Genomic DNA, 21,166 nt, shown 5'->3' with positions numbered 1-21,166 from the left:
CAGTAATCAAGTTATTCATTTTTTAAAATGTGGGAGGGAAGCTCTGGTAAATCAGAACCATCACTGTTCCTGGAAGGGAGATCACAAATGGCTGTGGGTTGAAGTGTGGAGCAGAAGTCCAAGAAAAGGGCAGCCTGGCGGGGGATACTTGCATGGGCAGAGCCGTCCTCCTGCAGGATGGGCCTTCCGTTTGGGGCTGAGTCCTGTTGTCAGCTGTTCTTGTGCTCTCCCCCCTTGTCCACGCCCCCCCCAAAGAAAAAGATTGTTAGCAAGCTCTTTAAGTATAGGAGCAACCGTTTCCGGTAAAGAGATTCTAGTGCCGGAAGGGGCCCTTTTTTCCCCTAGGCAGCTAGTTCAATACCCTTAATTTTATAGTTGAGGAAAAGAAGGAAGCCCTCATCTTGCCCCCCCTTCCACCCCCCCACCCCAGGCCCAGCTTCAGCTGGCCGGGTGTTAACCCTTTCTCGCTCATAGGACAATACGTTAAGTGACTTCTTGTTACATGTAGAAATGTCTCCACATACAAGTGGAGATGGAGGTAGTCTATGGTTACCTCTTTTTTAGTCCTTACAAATAGGGCTCCTATAGAACCGTTTGACAGGGAGATACTCTTTACAAGTTTTAGGGAAGGAGAGAACTTCTTTCCTCTAGGCCTACATATTCTTTACAAGTTTGGGGAAGAAGAACCTTTTTATTTTTTTTCCTCCTTTTTGCTATTATCCTAACACTTGGAGTCAGAGGCTGCTGGGGAGCTGCAGAAGTGACACTAAGGAACTGCGGGCTGTTTTAAAAGTAGACAGACACTCACCTACGTGAGTGAGAAGTGTCAGCCCGGTCAGCTTGGGGTTTGAGAAGAGGCGAGTTTCATTTAAAACTCTCTAGGGACCAGTTTAGAAACGTCCTCTGGGAAAGTCAGGAGCCTTGTTCTGAGACAGGCTAGATGCTGCGGATGGAGGATGGGAAAGCCGGGTTTCAACCACCGAGGCTGCAGGGAGTGGGGAGGGGCTGCTGCAGGGGCTCTAAGCCTTGCAGGTCCCATGCTCCTGCCCTGTAGGTAACTCAGAATGAAAATAATACCAAACATTAAAATAAGTGTAAGGAAGTCTACCCCAATTCTGCGTTTTCCCTCAGCGACTTCTTTCATGGGCATTTTGGAAAATAAGTTTGGAATATTTTCATAAGAGGTGTAGAGAAATATCAGGCCAGCACTGCTTAGAATCCTGCCTTGGGCTCTGAAGTGTCAGAGAAAGAGGTACCAGGGATGCTACTCCTTTGTCATGTGTCGCTTCTACGTGTGGGGGGGGGGAATGTCTCCCGCCTTCCCCCTCGGGGTGGGGGGGGGAGGCGGGCGGAGGATCAGTGCCTGCTAGTTCCCCAGCCAGGAGCGGGGGCTCGGCGGTGTGCCAGCCGGTCCCCCGCCACCCGCCCTCTGCGGCACTGGGGCAGTGCCGGGGCGGCCGGGGCTGCGGAGTGCGGGGCGCCCACTCACCCGTCCTCGCCCGCAGGCAGCCGCGAGACGGCCTTCACGTACGCCGTGAGCGCCGCGGGGGTGGTCAACGCCATGAGCCGCGCCTGCCGCGAGGGCGAGCTGTCCACCTGTGGCTGCAGCCGCGCCGCGCGCCCCAAGGACCTGCCGCGGGACTGGCTGTGGGGCGGCTGCGGCGACAACATCGACTACGGCTACCGCTTCGCCAAGGAGTTCGTGGACGCGCGCGAGCGGGAGCGCATCCACGCCAAGGGCTCCTACGAGAGCGCGCGCATCCTCATGAACCTGCACAACAACGAGGCCGGCCGCAGGGTGAGCATCCCCGCCGCCGCGTCCCTCCTGGGAGCGGGCGGTGCTGTGCTCCACTCTCCGTTTCTCTCTCTGTCTCTGCGTCTGGGCCTCCCTCTCTTCCCGTCTCTGCCTCCGCCTCCCGTCCTAGCTTTGCCGGTCTCTCCCCACCTCTCACTGCTGCTCTCTTTCCACTCTCCCCCCACCCCCTCCCCAAGCAGCTACACACAGGCCTCCCTGGAGAGGGGTGGACACCCCAGAAAGGCCTCCTGGAGGGGAAGCATCCCGTCCTTGGCCCCCTCCAGCCAAGGTGCTCCTGACCTGGCCTGAGAAAGAGCTTTCTTTGCCTTTTGTAATTGGTCCACAGTAGAGCTGGCCAGGCCAGCTCACAAATAAAAATGTTCCTGACGTTCACTGCCCTCTGCCCGGGATCAAGTTTGTGGCTGGGCTTAAATGGAGAACAGGGGAGTTATTTATGCCAGTAGGTGCCCAGCTCATAAGGCCCTCACCCAAGCTTCCAGGGTTACTTACCTACCCCTCTGCTTTCTTCGTGCCCCTCCTTGTGTCATTAGGTAGCAGGCATGATGGATTCAGGGTTTTTCAGAAACACAAGTTCTACCAAAACGAGGAGCATTTTTAACAGACTGGAGTTTTATATAGGTCTGACCATCAGGCCCATCGAGGTGCTCTGGAGAGGGGAGAGATGCTCTGGAGACGTGAGAGAGACACTCAGAAGTGTGCAGAGAGACGCTCTGGAGAGGGGTGAGCCACGCAGAAGTGTGCACAGAGGGCTTCCCTGGAGGCGCAGTTGTTTCGTGTGCAGACAGGTGCTCTGGGGATGGGAGAGAGCCACTGAGTAGTGTGCAAAGACATGCTCTGGAGAGGGGACAGGTACTCAGAAGTGTGCACAGAGATGCTCTTGAAGGGGAGAGCCACTCCGAAGTGTGCAGAGAGATCCTCTGGAGAGGGGAGAGCCACTCAAAGTCTTCAGAGAGGTGCTCTGGAAGGGTGACAGAGCCACTGAGTAGTGTGCAAAGACGTGCTCTGGAGAGGGGACAGCCACTCAGAAGTGTGCACAGAGATGCTGTAGAGTGGGGAGAGACACTCAGACGTGTGTAGAGAGATGCTCTGGACATGGGAGAGAGCCACTCAGAAGTGTGCAGAGATATGCTCTGGAGACGGGAGAGAGCCAGTCAGAAGTGTGCAGAGAGGTGCTCTAGAGAGGGGAGAGCCTCTCCAAACTGTGCACAGAGATGCTCTGGAGAGGGGAGAGAGCCAGTCAGAAGTGGGCAGACAGGTGCTCTGGAGAGGAGAGAGCCACTTAGAAGTGTGCAGAGAGATGCTCTGGAGACCCGCGAAGAAGGGTGCAGAGAGGTGCGCTGGAGAGGGGAGAGGGCAACTCAGAAGTGTGCAGAGAGGTGCTCTGGAGAGGGGAGAGCCACTATAAGTGTGCAGAGAGATGCTCTGGAGAGGGGAGAGGCAATCAGAAGTGTGCAGAGTGATTCTCTGGAGAGGGGAGAGCCACTCACTCACAAGTGTGCAGAGAGGTGCTCTGGAGAGGGGAGAGCCACTCACAAGTGTGCAGAGAGATGCACTGGAGAGGGGAGAGCCACTATAAGTGTGCAGAGAGATGCTCTGGAGAGGGGAGAGGCAATCAGAAGTGTGCAGAGTGATTCTCTGGAGAGGGGAGAGCCACTCACTCACAAGTGTGCAGAGAGGTGCTCTGGAGAGGGGAGAGGCACTCAGAAGTGTGAAGAGAGATTCTCTGGAGAGGGGAGAGCCACTCAGAAGTGTGCAGAGAGATGCTCTGGAGAGGGGAGATAGCTTCTCCGAGGTCTGCAGGGAGATCCTCTGGAGAGGGGAGAGCCACGAACCCGTGTGCAGAGAGATTCTCTGGAGAGGGGAAAGCCACTCAGAAGTGTGCAGAAAGGTGCTCTGGAGAGGGGGGACAGCCACTCCAAAGTGTGCACAGAGGTTCTATGGAGAGTGGAGAGACCCACTGAGTAGTGTGCAAAGACGTGCTGTGGAGAGAGGACAGCCACTCAGAAGTGTGCAGAGAGATGCTCTGGAGAGGGGAGAGAGCCACTCAGAGGTGTGCGGAGAGATGCTCTGCATAGGGGAGATAGCCTCTCCGAGGTGTGAAGGGAGATCCTCTGGAGAGGGGAGAGCCACGAACACGTGTGCAGAGAGATGCTCTGGAGAGGGGAGAGCCAGTTAGAAGTGTGCAGAAAGATGCTCTGGAGACAGAGACAGCCACTCAGAAGTGTGCCGAAAGGTGCTCTGGAGAGGGGAGAGACCCACTGGGTACTGTGCAAAGACGTGCTGTGGAGAGAGGACAGCCACTCAGAGGTGTGCAGAGAGATGCTCTGTAGAGGGGAGACAGCCACTCAGAGGTGTGCAGAGAGACTTTCTGGAGAGGGGAGAGAGCCACTGAGTAGTGTGCAAAGACAAGCTCTGGAGAAGGGACAGCCACTCAGAAGTGTGCACAGAGATGCTCTGGAGATGGGAGAGAGCCCCTCAGAATTGTGCGGACAGGTGCTCTGGTGAGTGGAGAGAGCCACTCAGAAGTGTGCAGAGAGATGCTCTGGAGAGGGGAGAGCCACTCTGAAGTGTGCAGAGAGAATCTCTGGAAAGAGGAGAGGGCCACTGAGAAGTGTGCAGAGAGGTGGTCTGGAGGGGTGACAGCCACTCAGAAGTGCGCACAGAGATGCTCTGGAGACGGGCGAGCCACTCGACCTGTGCAGAGCGATGATCTGGAGAGGGGAGAGCCACTCAGAAGTGAACAGAGACATGCTGTTGAGAGGGGAGCGCCCCTCAGAAGTGTGCAGAGAGGTGCTCTGGAGAGGGGAGAGCCACACTGAAGTATGTAGAGAGGTGCTCTGGAGAGGGGAGATAGCAACTTTGGAGTGTGCAGAGAGATGCTCTGGAGAGGGGTGAGCCACTTAGAATTGTGCAGAGCAGGCTTACCTGGTGGCGCAGTGGTTGAGAGTCCACCTGCCGATGCAGGGGACACGGGTTCGTGCCCCGGTCTGGGAAGATTCCTCATGCAGCGGAGCGGCTGGGCCCGTGAGCCTTGGCCGCTGAGTCTGCGCGTCCTGAGTCTGTGCCCCGCAACGGGAGAGGCCGCAATAGTGAGAGGCCTGCGTACCACAAAAAAACAAAACGAAAGCAACCGCAAAAAAAATGAAGTGTGGACAGAGATGCTCTGGAGAGGGGAGAGAGCCACTCAGAGGTGTGCGGAGAGATGCTCTGGAGACTGGAGAATGCCACTCAGAGGTGTGCAGAGAGATGCTCTGGAGAGGGAGAGAGCCACTCAGAAGTGTGCAGAGAGGTGCTCGGGATAGGGAGGAGAGCCACTGAGGAATGTGCAAAGACGTGCTCTGGAGAGGGGACAGAAACTCAGAAGTGTGCAGAGAGATGCTCTGGAGAGGGGAGAGAGGCACTCAGATGTGTGCAGACAGGGCTTCCCTGGTTTCACAGTGGTTGAGAGTCCACCTGCTGATATAGGGGACACGGGTTCGTGCCCCGGTCCAGGAAGATCCCACATGCCGCGGAGCGGCTGGGCCCGTGAGCCATGGCCACTGAGCCTGCGCGTCCAGAGCCTGTGCTCCGCAATGGGAGAGGGTACAACAGTGAGAGGCCCGCGTAGCACAAAAAAGGAAAAAAAAATAAGTGTGCAGAGAGATGCTCTGGAGAGGGCAGTGCCACTCAGAATTGTGCAGAGAGATGCTCTGGAAAGGTGAGAGAGCCACTCAGAAATTTGCAGAGAGGTGCTCTGGAGAGGGGAGACAGCCACTAAAAGGTGTGCAGAGAGATGCTCTGGAGAGGGCAGAGAGCCACTCAGAGGTGTGCGGAGAGATGCTCTGGGGAGGGGAGAGAGCCACTCAGAGGTGCCACTCAGAGGTGTGCAGAGAGATGCTCTGGAGAGGGAGAGAGCCACTCAGAAGTGTGCAGAGAGGTGCTCAGGATAGGGAGGAGAGCCACTGAGGAATGTGCAAAGACGTGCTCTGGAGAGGGGACAGAAACTCAGAAGTGTGCAGAGAGATGCTCTGGAGAGGGAGAGAGCCACTCAGAAGTGTGCAGAGAGGTGCTCAGGATAGGGAGGAGAGCCACTGAGGAATGTGCAAAGACGTGCTCTGGAGAGGGGACAGAAACTCAGAAGTGTGCAGAGAGATGCTCTGGAGAGGGGAGACAGCCACTCAGGTGTGCGGAGAGATGCTCTGGAGAGGGGAGAGAGCCACTCAGGTGTGCGGAGAGATGCTCTGCATAGGGGAGATAGCCTCTCCGAGGTGTGAAGGGAGATCCTCTGGAGAGGGGAGAGCCACAAACACGTGTGCAGAGAGATGCTCTGGAGAGGGGAGAGCCAGTTAGAAGTGTGCAGAAAGATGCTCTGGAGACAGAGACAGCCACTCAAGTGTGTAGAGAAATGCTCTGGAGAGGGGTGGGCCACTCAGAAGTGTGCAGAGAGATGCTCTGGAGAGGGGAGAGAGCCACTCAGAAGTGTGCAGAGAGGTGCTCTGGAGACGGGAGAGCCATTCAGAAGTGTGCAGAGAGATGCTCTGGAGAGGGGAGAGAGCCACTCAGTGGTGTGCAGAGAGATGCTCTGGAGAGGGGAGAGAGACACTCAGAAATGTGTGAAGAGATGCTCTGGAAAGGGGAGAGAACCACTCAGAAGTGTGCAGAGAGATCCTCTGGAGAGGGGTGAGCCACTTAGAATTGTGCAGAGCAGGCTTACCTGGTGGCGCAGTGGTTGAGAGTCCACCTGCTGACGTAGGGGACATGGGTTCGCGCCCCGGTCTGGGAAGATTCCTCATGCCGCGGAGCGGCTGGGCCCGTGAGCCATGGCCGCTGAGCCTGCGTGTCCTGAGTCTGTGCCCCACAACGGGAGAGGCCGCAATAGTGAGAGGCCTGCGTACCGCAAAAAAACAAAAAAACAAAACGAAAACAAGCACAAAAAAAATGAAGTGTGGACAGAGATGCTCTGGAGAGGGGAGAGAGCCACTCAGAGGTGTGCAGAGATGCACTGGAGAGGGGAGCGCGCCACTCAGAAGTGTGCAGAGAGGTGCTCTGGAGCCGGGAGAGCCACTCCGAAGTGTGCAGAGAGATGCTGTGGAGAGGGGTGAGCTACTCAGAAGTGTGCAGAGATGGCTCCCCTGGTGGCGCAGTGGTGGAGAGTCTGCCTTCCGATGCAGGGGACACGGGTTCGTGCCCAGATCCGGGAAGATCCCACATGCCGCAGTGCACCTGGGCCCGTGAGCCGTGGCCGCTGAGCCTTTGCGTCCAGAGCCTGTGCTCCGCAACGGGAGAGGGTACAACAGTGAGAGGCCCGCGTAGCACAAAAAAGGAAAAAAAAAATAAGTGTGCAGAGAGATGCTGTGGAGAGGGGTGAGCTACTCAGAAGTGTGCAGAGAGGTGCTCTGGAGCCGGGAGAGCCACTCCGAAGTGTGCAGAGAGATGCTGTGGAGAGGGGTGAGCTACTCAGAAGTGTGCAGAGAGGTGCTCTGGAGCCGGGAGAGCCACTCCGAAGTGTGCAGAGAGATGCTCTGGAGAGGGCAGAGAGCCACTCAGAGGTGTGCGGAGAGATGCTCTGGAGACGGGAGAGAGCCACTCAGAGGTGTGCAGAGAGATGCGCTGAGAGGGGAGACAGCCACTCAGAGGTGTGCAGAGATATGCTCTGGAGAGGGGAGACAGCCATTCAGAGGTGTGCAGAGATATGCTCTGGAGAGGGGAGAGAGCCACTCAGAGGTGTGCAGAGAGATGCGCTGAGAGGGGAGAGAGCCACTCAGAGGTGTGCAGAGAGATGCTCTGGGGAGGGGAGAGAGCCACTCAGAGGTGTGCGGAGAGGAAATCCTTGCCAGGTAGCCCCAGTCTCCCGGTTTCATTCTTTCCTTCCCCTGATGCGGATGTGAAAGGCTCGCCCACAATCGTTAAAAAAGACCCTTTTTTCCTGTGGTTAAACACATGGCACTTTATGCCTGCTTTATAATGAAGGGGTGAAAACTTTTCCTAACTTTGGCAGCACTGAAAACCAGAGCCATTATTTTTTCACAGAACCCAAGGTAAGTGCCAGGAACTTTCTGGTCAGAGATTTCAGTCTTCTGTATTTTGGGGTGAGGAAAAGGGACGATAATCACAGAGTGAAGCTAGAGGCCTGGAAGGAGCCTTTGGGCCCCTCATCCACACCCCCTCATTTTAAAGACTGGGAAACTGAGGCTGGAGAACCACTTCAAGCCCGTGGGGAGAATTAGTGGATTGACCTGTAAGCCCAGGCGCTTTTTTTTTAATGAAACTAATGCGTCACAGCTCGAGGGTAAAGGGCCATAGTTTTGGGGATTAAAGAAATCTAGGTTAAAATCCCTTTCTGTCTGTTCGTTTCTGAGCCTCGGTTTCCCCATTCGCACATCTGTTAAATGGGCGTTAGCTATCGTTTGGGGTTGCTGTAGGACTCACTGCCATCACATAGTAGGCTGCACCTTATTACCGATACTTCACCATTTCTGACATCCAATTTCATAAGGTTCAATTGAAGGGCTGAGGTAAGTGCTTGATAAATGATAGCTTAGTTACTGGAAGCAAAGGACTTAGGGAAGCCAAAGATTATCTAGATCATTCCAGCTAACCTATTTCTTCTCAAATTTGATCTTAACTATTTGGGTGGGGGGGGCGGTTCTCAGGGAAAGACTAAACTCTGGAGAATTTCACCTGTGGCGCCTTGAGGGGGTCAGGTAGTTGCTCCAGGTGAGTGCGGCCTCTCCTTTCCGAGGCCGCCCGTTGCTGTGGTGCCGGCAGTGTGCGTGGACTCACCCCCCCTCGGCAGCCGACCCGCGCCATGGAGTGGGCATGCCAGTCCCGCTCTCTCTGGGGCCCTAGGACTTTGGTCTTGCCCTCATCAGGGACACAACTACCTTACGCTGCATGCCGGGTGCCCAGCATCTCAGACCAGAAACGCTTCCAGGACAGGTATGGCTGACCCTTCTGCGCCCCACTGTGCCCCTGTTTGGTGCTTTCATCCATCTTTGTGGATTTCTTCGACTTCCCTCATGGAGAGAAATCCTTAGGGGCTTATAGCAACCAAGAACAGAAGGTCAAGGGATTTCCAGGTGGAGAGAGGGGATTTTGAAGAGTGGGAAAAGCCCCTTCAATAGAATTTCATTTAACATTTGGATTTTTAAATAGGGGGCGTGTTTTTGGAAATTTTGTAATTGGAGCAATGAACTGTGCTTGGATTCTGGTGGGTGAGATTACTGGGAAGACAGTTTTTCTGCAGGGTAGTGGGGGTGGGAGGAGGAAAGTTAGACACTGTACCAGGAAATCATATTAGAATCTCCTTGGGACATCAGCTTTTGATTTTCCTCAAAGGGGAGCGAAGGTTACATAGAAGGGTTTGCAAAACCCTTCTGCAGACTAGCTGCGGGACTGAAACACTTCATATCAAGGGAGTACACTTCAGCTCCCCTTGTAAGAAAGCCCCTTATGCATCCCTGGAGGGAGAAGGTAGCTGTTCTGGGCAGAAGCAGCCTTCTAACTCACCCTGGCCCTCCAGGTTCCTGACAGGCGCTGTGCAGCGTGCCAGCAGCACGCCGGCTCTGGAGGGTCACTGGCACAGGAACTGTGGGCAGTCGGCACTATAAATAGGCAGCCGCCACCTCCCAGACTGCTGGGCACACAGCACCGTGAGGCCAGACCCATAGGTGCTGCTACTGCGAGGCCAGGGTGACTGGGCAAGGGCCCAGGACCAGCGTCCAGACAGTCACCCTGCAGACCAGGTTTACTGATTGCGTCCTGCCTGCTAAGTACTTTCACGCATCTCCTGATCTTATCCTTGCAACCGTGCTGTGAGGTTGCAACCATCACAGTGCCCTTCCCAAACTGAAAACGGAGGCTCAGAATGGTGAAGCCTGTTGCCTAGATTCAGGGACAGATTAGGACAGAACAACCCAGGTCCGCCTGGGTCCAAGATGGATGCTTTTCGCCTAGGCAGGGGCGGATAGAGAGTAGGGAGTGTGCGAGAAGCAGGAGTGAGGGTACCTGAGATCCACACCCGGTTCTCCCACATTCTAGCTGTGCGACCTGTGCGGGCCACTTACCCTCTATCTGCGTCACTGCCATCATCTAATCCAGGCCACGTTACAACCTCGCTGGGGGCATTAAGTGAGACGAAGCGTGTAAAAAGGCTCTTACGATAGTGCCTGCCACACAGCAGTAGTGATAGTAAGAGTGAGGAAAGATTTGAACCCTGATCCTACCTGGGCTGGACGCCTGCCCAGCCCTGCCACTTACCAGCTGGGTGCCCAGGGCCAAGTCATGAGCATGAGCTTGGAGCCCACCTGCCTGGGTTCAAATCCTGCCCCCCGCTCCCCCCGCTCCTTCCCCGTGGTTGGGTCAGTAACTCACCTTGCTGGGTCTCGCTTCCCTTCTCTGTGAGATGCAGATGAGAGAGCTCTTCCCTCGTGGGCTGGTGTTGAGGATGAGTCCAGGTGACGCAGGTGAGGAACTGATAGCAGCTCTGGGCTGAGTGTTCAAGATGGATGAGTTGCTGCCAATGCTCTTCCCTGCCAAAAAAAAAAAAAAAAGAGACAAATGGAACCAATTTTTTTCCGGCTCCCATTCAAAAACTGTGGTTGTTTATTATGATGATGTGTAATAATGAGGGGCTAAGAGGCTATTTATTTTGCAGACTTTTTAAAGAAGGCAACACAAGGCTCCTGGTCATGGAGGACGATGGGGAAGTAGCCCAGGTTTAGCTGGTGACCAGGGCTCCACCCAGCCGGGGAGTTCGGTCACCCGACCCCCGCCCAAGTCTGGGCTCACGGGTGAGTTCGCCCGCTGACTGTTCCCTTCTCCCCACAGACGGTGTACAACCTGGCGGATGTGGCCTGCAAGTGCCACGGGGTGTCAGGCTCGTGCAGCCTCAAGACGTGCTGGCTGCAGTTGGCCGACTTCCGCAAGGTGGGCGACGCCCTGAAGGAGAAGTACGACAGCGCAGCGGCCATGCGGCTCAACAGCCGGGGCAAGCTGGTGCAGGTCAACAGCCGCTTCAACTCGCCCACCACGCAGGACCTGGTCTACATCGACCCCAGCCCCGACTACTGCGTGCGCAACGAGAGCACCGGCTCGCTGGGCACACAGGGCCGCCTGTGCAACAAGACGTCCGAGGGCATGGACGGCTGTGAGCTCATGTGCTGCGGCCGCGGCTACGACCAGTTTAAGACGGTGCAGACCGAGCGCTGCCACTGCAAGTTCCACTGGTGCTGCTACGTCAAGTGCAAGAAGTGCACGGAGATCGTGGACCAGTTCGTGTGCAAGTAGTGGGCACCCCGCCGCCCGCCTGTCACCCAGCCCCACTCCCAGGACCCACTTATTTATAGAAAGTACAGTGATTCTGTTGTTGTTGTTGTCTTTAATACTGTTTATTTTTTGTCCCCAAGAATTGCAACCGGAACCATTTTTTTTTCCTGTTCCCATCTGAGAACTCTGTGGTTTATTATTAATATTATAATTATTATTTGGCAAAAAGGGGGGGTGGGAACCAAGAAAATATTTATTTTGTGGATCATTGAAAAGTAAGACAAGACTTCTTTTGCTGGTATATAGGATGAGGGGGGAATAACGCACACCTTAAGTTGGATGTGTGCACATCTGGAAGGTCAAGGAAACACTGTTTTCTTTGTCTCAACTATGGGGTCATATGGGACAGGTAGCGTCCAGCTGCAAGAGGGTGGTACAGATCTATGCGTGATTTAGCTCCTGTGACTAAAAGGAATTCGGTGCTCTGGTGAAAGTTGAAAGGTCTTGAGAAAAAAAAACAAAACAATGAGACACACACCCCCCGCCCCTTTCCCAGGGGCTGCCAGCCTGAAACATTTCCAAAATGGTATTTAAAGTCTAAGAGCAAAAATCTCATATCCCTTAAAGAAAAAAGGTTTATCACGTGTCACACTGTTCTCAAACATTCCATCTACAGATGGTCCATTCTACTAGCTACTGAAACTTGGGGCGCAGGGAGGGAAGCCCCAGAAATTAAAAAAAAGAAAACTTTAAAACTCCTTATATTAAGTCAGTGATTTGACGCTGTTGTGGGAATTAGGTTAGCCACTTGGAAAAGGATCCCCGAGCGATTCTGGGTACTAGACTTTTTGTTTGGAGAAGGGCAAGGGAGGTTGACTTGACTGTAAAGGAAAATATACTGTAATTTTCTTAGGGATACTTGGTTAATAAATGATAACAATGAAAATAATAAATTGAATTCCATTCACAGATCCTCAGCCCGAGCTACAGGGTAATTGCGTGCAGTTCAGCACTGCACCAGAGCAGAAAACCTATTTGAGGGGGAAACGTGACATCCGCCCTCCCTACTTGACCCCGCGCCCAATCCGATTCCTCCATGCCTTGCTGCGCTGTGACGCCGGCCACGTTTCCAAACGGCAGCTCCACTGCGTCCCCTCCGATAGTAGGACAGGAAATGAAACATAGGAGCTCCGTTGGGAAACACTTTGCTACTTAGGGATTTTGTTTTTCCCCTATAACTTTTACTTTGAGGAGCAGTAGTTTTCTGTGTTTTAATGACATTACTTGGCGAATGGACTTCACAGAGGTGTGGCAGCGTTTCCTGTGTTTAGACTCTCCACTCACGCTTTCCTATTACCCTGCAGGTGTACCCCAGAACTGTTCCTAGAGGACTTGAACAGTTGCATTTATAAGGGGGGAAATGTGGTTTAATGGTGCCTGATATCTCAGTCTCTTGTACATAACATACATATATATATATATATATACATATATATATATAAATATAGATATAATTATAGCTCAGTGCAGCCAGTGATTTAGATTTACAGTTTCCTCGGGTCTAGAGCCTTGTTGTCCTCCATTGCAATCCAATTGGGATTTTTCCAGATGGTTTCTGAGTTGAGCTGGGGCTGTGGCCTTGATGCCGTCACGCCCTGAGCATCACGGAGCAGCCTTGTTTCTGAGGAATCCGGAAGGTCTTATACTCATGTGCATTGTTGGTTCGAAGATTTCTTTTATCTTCCCTGCCCCATCCTCCTTTTCTGTACCCTTTCTGGAGAGGGCATTGCTTATTCATCACAGACGTGGGAATGAAGAGATATTCAACACTCGGAAGCATTGTCGGCATTTCTCTTTCCTTCATGCATTTTGCAGAGTGGAAACTGGAGCCCATTAGACCTGATAGTACCTATTTGAGTCCCTAAGGAAAATCCAGCTCACAACATATATAGCTAGTTTAAAAAATTTTTTAAACCAGGACACCTCTTTCCAAGGAGTGCCATCAAATGTGTTATCTCAGACTTCTGTTGTTTTAAAAGTTTGGAAAGATACACATCTCCTGCAGCCCTCGTGGGAACGGGTGGCCCCCAGATCACCTCAGCCACCTGTGGCTCTTGTTGCACAAGGATATTCACTCCCCTGCAGTTGCAGTGAATTGCAAGCAAAAGATCTTGAAAGTAAGAAGCACTAATTAGTTTAAAATGTCACTTTTTTGGTTTTTATTATACAAAAACCATGAAGTAAGTTCTTTTTATTTGCTAAACCAGATTTTGTTCCTTTTTAGTGATTCATGTTTATGAAGAGAGTTGAGTTTAACAATCCTAGTTTTTAAAGGAAACTATTTAATGTAAAATATTCTACTTGTCATTCAGATATTATGTATATCTTCTATGGCCTTTATTCTATACTTTTCATGTACATAGTTCTGTCTCGTGTGATTTGTATATTTCACTGGTTCAAAAAACAAACAGACATCGAAAGGCTTATGCCAAATGGAAGATAGAATATAAAATAAAACGTTACTTGGATATTGGTAAGTGGTTTCAATCGTCCTTCAGATACTTCATGTGGAGAGTTTTTGAGAAAACATGAGGGATAGTTTAGGGGTGACTGCATGTCAGAGTAACAGAAGAGTGGAGAATTTTACCAAAACCAAACTATTTGGGAGCTTCAAAAGATTTCTATATGTAACGGAACAAAAGGGGAATTCTCTTTTCCTATATATGTTCCTCAAAAAAAGAAATCAAGCAGATGGCGTAAAGCTGGTTATAGGATTGCTCACATTCTTCGAGCATTATGCATGTAACTTAATTGTTTTAGAGCTTGTTGGTGTTGTAACATCTCAGAGCTAAGAACTGAAAAGGCACATGCTTTTATCCATGACCAGGATTTTAGTCCAAAAAAAAGTGTATTTGTGTTCACCACTGCAGCTAGCGCGCTGCTCTCGTTCGAAGTTACTGTGTGGATGGAGTGTCTCTTTGCCCCTTGGAAAGCAGGTTTATGAAAAGCAAGCCTCAGTCTGCAGAGAATGAAGGAAACTGAAGGTTCGTTGTGTTAAGTGCAATTAATACAAGCCCTGTGCTTCTTGAAAACGCGCAGCGAAGCCTGGCCTGCGACGCACAGATTGATACGTTAGCCCTTTGCTTTTTTTCTTTCCGGATAACCTTGTAACATGTTGAAACCTTTTAAGGATGCCAAGAATGCATTATTCCACAAAAAAACAGTAGACCAACATATAGAGTGTTTAAAATAGCATTTCTGGGCAAATTCAAACGCTTGTGGTTCTAGGACTCACATCTGTTTCAGTTTTTCCTCAGTTGTATATTGACCAGTGTTCTTTATTGCAAAAACATATACTCGATTTAGGAGCGTCAGCATATTTTTTTTCCTTCTCATCCTGGAGTGCATTCAAGATCTTCCCAATACAGGAAAATTAACAAAAAATTTATATACAGGCAGCGACAAACAGAGCTACGTTCAAAATAGTAATTATGGGCTTAAGTACGAGGAAGACCGTTTTAAGCTTTAGTCCAGTGTATCTGTTCAGTTTCTCAAGCTGCTGACCTCCCGAGACCGGCACTATGTTTCAGTAGCCCATGCAAACCCTTTGCTTGTACGATTTGCCAATACAATTTTCAATTTGTTTTTGCAAGACGTTGTTCAAGCCACCAGAAGTATCAAAGATGACACTGTAGCAGGATAAGTACTCCAAACAAGAGAGTCACTGGCTGACTCACAGATTCATTAGCAGAAACAGTCCCCAAAGACTGAGTGACCCATCATTTAAATAGAAACAGCTAGAAAAGGTACTGATAACTTGAAGGGTATATATGATGCAAATACGCACCAAGACATAGGTCTAAGATACTGCATTATCACTGTAAAGTATACTTCTAAAATATTTATTTTTTTAAGAAAGTATTTGTTAGTCTCCCCTCTCTGTGGAATGGTGAAAGCCAGATGCCATACTTTGAAAGTAAGATGATGGAACGCATTCTTAATACAGGAAACATTCAGCAACGTAGGAATTAAAACTAAGTAAAGGAATCTTCTAATTTACCTGTTCGCACAGACCTTACATTTAACTCTGATGACTGGATAATATTTTATGTTAGTAAAACATCATCTTGTTAGCCAACTTTAAAAAATGGATGTGGAATGATTAAAGGTTGCTACGATTCTTTTTTAAAAACCAAAACTGTATCAATTTTAATCTAGAAGATTTAATTAACATTCTGTCTCAGTATTTCAAAAGCGAATAAGGAAAATTGCATTTTAGACCAATTTTACAAGCAGTGTACCATTTGCTGGGCTAGAAATAGATAAAGATTATTTATTTTTGTTCATATCTTGTACTACTTTTCTATTAAAGTCATTTTATAAAATCAGTGCAGTCACGTGTATGTTTGGCAGAGATGGTGTCCATGGCAGTTGAAATTTGACGTGGGCCTAGAGTGTGATTATGGCTTAGCGAATCCAGGAAAAAATGCACATTTCAGGCATGTAGATGATATTATGGTCAAATCTCAAGGATCTATTGTGTATTTTAATGCTTATCTTTTTTTGCCTGTAGCTATTTTTTTCCCATTTCTTATTTGTTCTGCTGCTAATACGTGAGAGTTGTATTGGGAGATTATTATGCAGTGCAGGCATTTAGCACAGCAACGTGGGATTGTGAAGAAATACCAGGGCAAGAGAAGAAAGAATGATTTGAGGAGAGAGAAAAAAATGTCCTAGGTAAACAGACTGAATCACCTGGAACATTCTCTGCTGGTTCCCTTTTGGAAATTGCCATGGTTGCCAGCCAGATGTTTAGATCAGGTTTCTCCACCTCAGCACTTGGCTTCTGAGGCTGGAGAATTCCTTATTGTGGGGGGCTGTCCTGTACGACGTTTAGCAGCATCACTAGCCTCTACCCACTAGATGCCAGTAGCTCCCCCATTTGTGACAAGCAAAAATGTCTCCAGACACTGCACAGTGTACCCCAGGGTGCAGAATCAACCCCAGGTGAGACGCACAGCTTTAGATGGAGGAACTGAGGTTCTGAGCACTTGGGGAACGCAGGCTGACCACGGTGGTGGACTGGTGCTTGCCTAGGGTGACTCATGAACCTGAGAGGTCCCTTGCAAGCTTTCCCATGTAGAGTATGGAGCTGTAGCATCCTTCACAGGGCAGCCTGGCTCAGTGATTAAGAATATAAGCTCCGGAGCCAGACCGCCTGGGTTCACATACTGGTGTTGCCATTAGCTCTGTCACCTTGGGAAAGCTGTATAACCTCTCTGAGCACCCAGTTAAGGTGGGAGAGAGTAGTACCCTGTAGGTTCTTGTAAACATGAGTTACCGTGTTTGGACTGTTTAGCGCAGGTTCGAGTACATAGGAAGAGCTCACTATAGGCTAGCTAAGAAGGATGAAGTCTGAAGACTAAACCCAGGAAGGTGGGCCAGTGTTCTTTAAAATACCCCCCAGCGGCTAGCTCAGTGCTAGGAAGGCCCCCTTAGTGTTTGGGGGAGGTTACAAACCGTGGCCCTCTGTGTATATAACATCTCCAGGTGTGTTTTGTTTGACTGGCAAGCAGTAAAAAGATACTCAAATTAATTGGCAGCACTTAAAAAGATGAGTATTTTCACATTCAAATTGGGATTTCTTGCTTCAAAACAGGAAGAACTGGCCACCTGAGTACATGGTATCACAGGTCCCCCATAGCGACACTCAGCGGGATCCCAGCAGCCACTGCGCCTTCCAGACAAGGTCGGCTGTGTCCAGATAGCCAGCCATTTATGCCACCAAGCTGACCCCTGCAGACTCACGCACTTGCCATGGTTGTCACAAGTGTTTTCCCTCTAACTCAGAGTTTCTCAACCTCACCCTTACTGACATTTTGGGCCAAATAATTGTGAGGGGCTGATTATAGAACCCTCTGATTATAGAACCCTCAGAGGGGCTCCCCACATGACTCTTGCCTCAGAGACCCTGACCAGAGCCGCTCACACCAGTGGTGACCCCTTGATGCCGATGCTGCCAACACCGTACTAGACTCAGCGCCGCGAGACTCACAGGCTTCCTCTCCTTCACTCTCCCTGACAAGCTTATCAGACACGGATGTGAGCGTCATGCCCATTTTACAGATGAGGATGCCGAGGCCGGGAGAATTAAGTCACTCACTTTATCAGTTGTCCATTGCTGAATAACACACCACACTCACACCAAAAACCAGTGGCTGAAAACAATCACCATTGCATTTGCTTCGGATCCTGTGGGTAAACGATACGGGCTGGGTTAACTGTGAGGGGCGGTGTCCTGCTGCTGTTACTCAGGGCCGGCAGACGGATGAGGGGCTGGCTGATCCTACACGGCCTCTCTCTCGCACACTTCAATAGCTGGTTCTGGCTGCTGGCTGGGCCTTTCTCTCCATGTGGTCTCTTATCTTTAAGGATAAGGGGTGCCCTGGGCTCTTTCACACTGTGATACCACATCCCACGAAGGTGAGACTGGAAGCCTCAAAGGCCTCTTGAGGCCTGAAATCCAGTTACACTGGAGTTGGCCCTCCACATCCACAGATACAGAACGCTGACATCGGGAATTGAGCATCCTCGCATTTTGGTATCTGAGGGGGGGTCCTGGAACCAATTCCCATGGACATGGAGGGATGACTATATATCACTTCCACTGCATTTACTGGCCAAAGCAAGCCCATGGACAGCCCAGATTCAAAGAGATAGAGAAATAGGCACCACCTCCCAATGAGAGGAGTGGCAAAGTCACATTGCAAAGGAGATCCGTACAGATTGGGAGAAGTTGCTGCATGCTTCAAATGGTCTCTCCCATGGGCCAAGATTCCACAGTGTTCGAGTGGCTCTACCTCGCCTCTCTCCTCTGACAGCACCTGCAATAGGATTCCCTTCTCTCACCCCCAGAAACCCACCTTAAGCATGGGGCGGAAGGGAGGACAAAGAATTTGGAGTCAAGAAAACCTGGTTCCAAGCTTTGCTCTTATTAGCTGTGTGTCCTTTAGCCAGTTACTTAACCCCTCTGAGCTTCATTCAGTATTCTCATGTGGAACATGAGGATATAATAACGTTACAGAGCGTTGGTGAGGATTGCTAGTCATGGAAGTGAAGAGCATGGCACCGAGTAGGACCTCAAGGAGTGGCAGGGGTGATGGTGGTGGTGGCAGCAGTCACCCACTGGCATGCGGAGAAGACAGCCGCACCCCCGTCACCAGCTTTTGATGACTCATGTGCCTCCCTGATTCAGCGAATTGCAGGGCGCTCCCTTCAAGGCACTGGGAGGGGACTCCTGAAGGTTCCCGATCAGGCTCAGGCTGGGGAAGCAGAGGGTGGGGAATCAGAGGATGGGCTCAGCCTCAGCTCAGACATGCCAAGTCCTCCCCCAGCCCTGGGAAACTCCGAGGAATGTTTTCCCATGTCTCAGGAGAGACCTGTGACACGAGCAGGGTGGGGACCTACCTCTTCTTTATAGAGCAAGATTTTGAGGCTGAGAAGAGCAGCCCTGAACCCTAGGCACACCCTGCACCGTACCCCACTTTGCTTCCTGCGGGTGTCAAGCTGTGCCCCCGTGCGTAAGCCAGTGAGCTTCCTTTGGGCCTCAGGCTCCTATCTATCAAGTGGAAATAATAAGACCTGTGCAACTGCTCCCATTTACTGCACACATGTCCTGGGTGGTTTTTGGGTTTTTTTTTTTAATGTATTTTTCATTATTTTGTTTGATCTCATGGCATCCAACAAAAAGAAGGGTTACTCTTTACATTTTCCAGAAGAAACAGAAGCCCCAGAAGATTAAGTGTCTTTTCTGAAACTACAGAGCTGGTAAGAAGCAAAGCCAGGTCCCTCTGATTATAGAGCCCTCATTTTATCCACGAGATGACACTACCTCAGAGTTACTGGAAAGAGAAAAATGGAAGGCTAGAAACACTAGAAACCTAACATTTCATTCCTGACCCAGAGTCACTTGTCCTAGTTTTCGAGCTGAGACCACCTTGGAGTCCCTGGTGAAAGTTCACACACTCTTGCAAGGTTTCCCTCTGCACATGAACCAGGCCTGAGAGACCTAGACTCCGGCTTTATGACCAGCCCAACAGCACTTTCACCATCTGGATAGTGGCCCAACTCTGGCCACCACTTTGCTGTGTGACTTTGGGCAAATCCCTTCCCCTCGGTGGGCCTTATTTCCTGACATGTGCACAATGGTTTGGATGGGGTCACATGACTGAGTTTGGTTTCCTGTTCAGCAGTATCGCGTCCCAGGAAATTGCTGGCATGTGGAGGTGGAGAACAGGCCGCAAACCCTAATACTTGGGAATAAAAAGAATGCAAATGAAAACCGGCCTCCGCTGCTTACGGATACATACAGGGAGAGCATCTCGTTTGCGCGTCCTCCTCTACCACGTCCTGGCTCCATGCCCCACCCAGCAAGAGGTGGCAACACAGGAAAACTGTGAGTGTCAGAATCAGAAACACCTGCACCATCTTGGGCAAATCTGACCTTTCTGAGCTCTCATTTCCTGGTCTGTGAAAGGGGCAAACCCTATCCACGGTGCAGGGCTCCTGTGAGGATTACCTGGAAAAGGGTTCCCGCAGTGAGAGGCACATGGTGACCACTCATTAACCAGAAGCTCTTATGTTAGTATCCTAATCTGTAAGCCCTCCTGTCTGCCGGGACCCCTCCCACCCTGGAGAGAGAAGCCTGATCAACTATGTAGCGTCAGATAATCCACGAGTTAACGCCAATGCACTCCTCGGCACGTTGTCCCCTGAGTGTGCTTCCTGGGAGAAGAGACTAAAAGCGGTCAATTCTTCACAGCCCTCCCAGCCCCCGGCCGTCTTTCTGGAGGGATTTCTGGCATCCTCGAGGTGGATTTCCCTTCCTAGGGCCTCTTCAGACTTTCACGATTCCGGCTGTGCCTGAAGGCTGTCTGCTTTTATTCTCTCACTCCACCTTCCCCAGACGCTGCTGGGCGCCAGGCCTTCTGCAAGGTGCGGAAAAGAGCGAGACCCTCTCATGCCTCGAGCCGCTCCAAGTTGACCTCGAGGTCGACTGCGAGGTGCAGGTCCAGGCTGAACCAGGAAGGAGACTGCACGGTGATTCCCAGGGAGCCTCCACGCGCCGGCAGGAAAACCACACTCGAGCACGTTCTCAGCGAGCAGTTTAAACCACTTGAATTCGGGTCTCGCAAACCAAGAAACCAGTTCTAAGTGTTTTCACCTCTCCCACTGCTTCCTCCTAAATTTCATTAGGGCTGACAATTTGTATATCCACTTACAGTGTAATGTGATTTAAATGGCTGACCATAACTGTTAGTGATGGAGTTTTCCCGGGGCGCAGGGCCCCTCCGCAGCTGGGCGGTAGTTTTAAAGGCCAGGATGCCTCTTGTTAGACGCAGTGTTCGTCCTAGGAGGCGGGAGGGACTGCCTCTTGGCCCCCTTCCCTCTTCACCCCACAATCACTTTTGTTCTTGGAGGCCGAGCTATCTTGGAGTTTTCGGCATGCAATAAAACACACTCGACCACAGGCCCCATGTTGAGCCAGGACGGCTGGAGGAGAAGCCAAGCCCGTTGCCCTGACCGGCTACAGGGTTAGGAGGAATTGACAGTGTATGTCCTGCTTTGTGGCTTTTCTTTTCGTTTTGGCTTTGTAACTAAAACAGAGCTGATGCCTCAGAGATGGGCTGTTCAGTTTTATTTTATCCCTTCTCAGGATTTCACACACATTGTGTATGTGTGTCTGTGCTTGTATATTTGTGGGGGGGGGCGGGGGAGACCAGTTATCATATCATGGATTGAATTTGGGTTTGAATCCTTGCCCTGTCTCACTTGGGGACCTCAGGCATCTCCTTCTGCCTCTATGAGTATCGATTTCCTCACCTGGATCATGAAGCTGGTGTTCCTGCATAATCAATCAGGTGAAGTATCTAGAACTGCACTGTCCAATACAGGAGCCATTAACCACATTTGGCAACTTAAATTTAATTAAAATAAAATAAAATATCCAGTTCCTCAGTTGCACTGGCTGCATTTCACATGCTTAACAACCACACATCCAAAGTGACGGCGTAGTTACAGCACTTTCCAGCACTGAGGAAAGTT

General features: G+C 50.8%; 1 protein-coding gene across 2 annotated transcripts in view; it reads left to right on the top strand.

The window, feature by feature from the left end:
• WNT5A (Wnt family member 5A) overlaps positions 1 to 15,450 on the top strand; it is a 25,802-nt gene extending 10,352 nt beyond the window's left edge. For both annotated transcript variants that reach the window (XM_024746460.1, XM_024746461.1), the window contains exons 4-5: positions 1,506 to 1,798; positions 10,625 to 15,450. In XM_024746460.1, the coding sequence (XP_024602228.1) occupies positions 1,506 to 1,798; positions 10,625 to 11,083 (752 nt within the window). In that variant the 3' untranslated portion in view covers positions 11,084 to 15,450. The remainder of the gene's footprint in view (positions 1 to 1,505; positions 1,799 to 10,624) is intronic.
• The last annotated feature ends 5,716 nt before the right edge of the window (positions 15,451 to 21,166 follow it).

Source organism: Neophocaena asiaeorientalis, unplaced genomic scaffold (genome assembly GCF_003031525.2).
Source record: "Neophocaena asiaeorientalis asiaeorientalis breed wild unplaced genomic scaffold, Neophocaena_asiaeorientalis_V1.1 scaffold251, whole genome shotgun sequence".
Classification (NCBI taxonomy): Eukaryota; Metazoa; Chordata; class Mammalia; order Artiodactyla; family Phocoenidae; genus Neophocaena; species Neophocaena asiaeorientalis.
The sequence above is the reverse complement of the archived record's forward strand: the minus strand, read 5'-3'. Positions and strand labels throughout refer to the sequence as shown.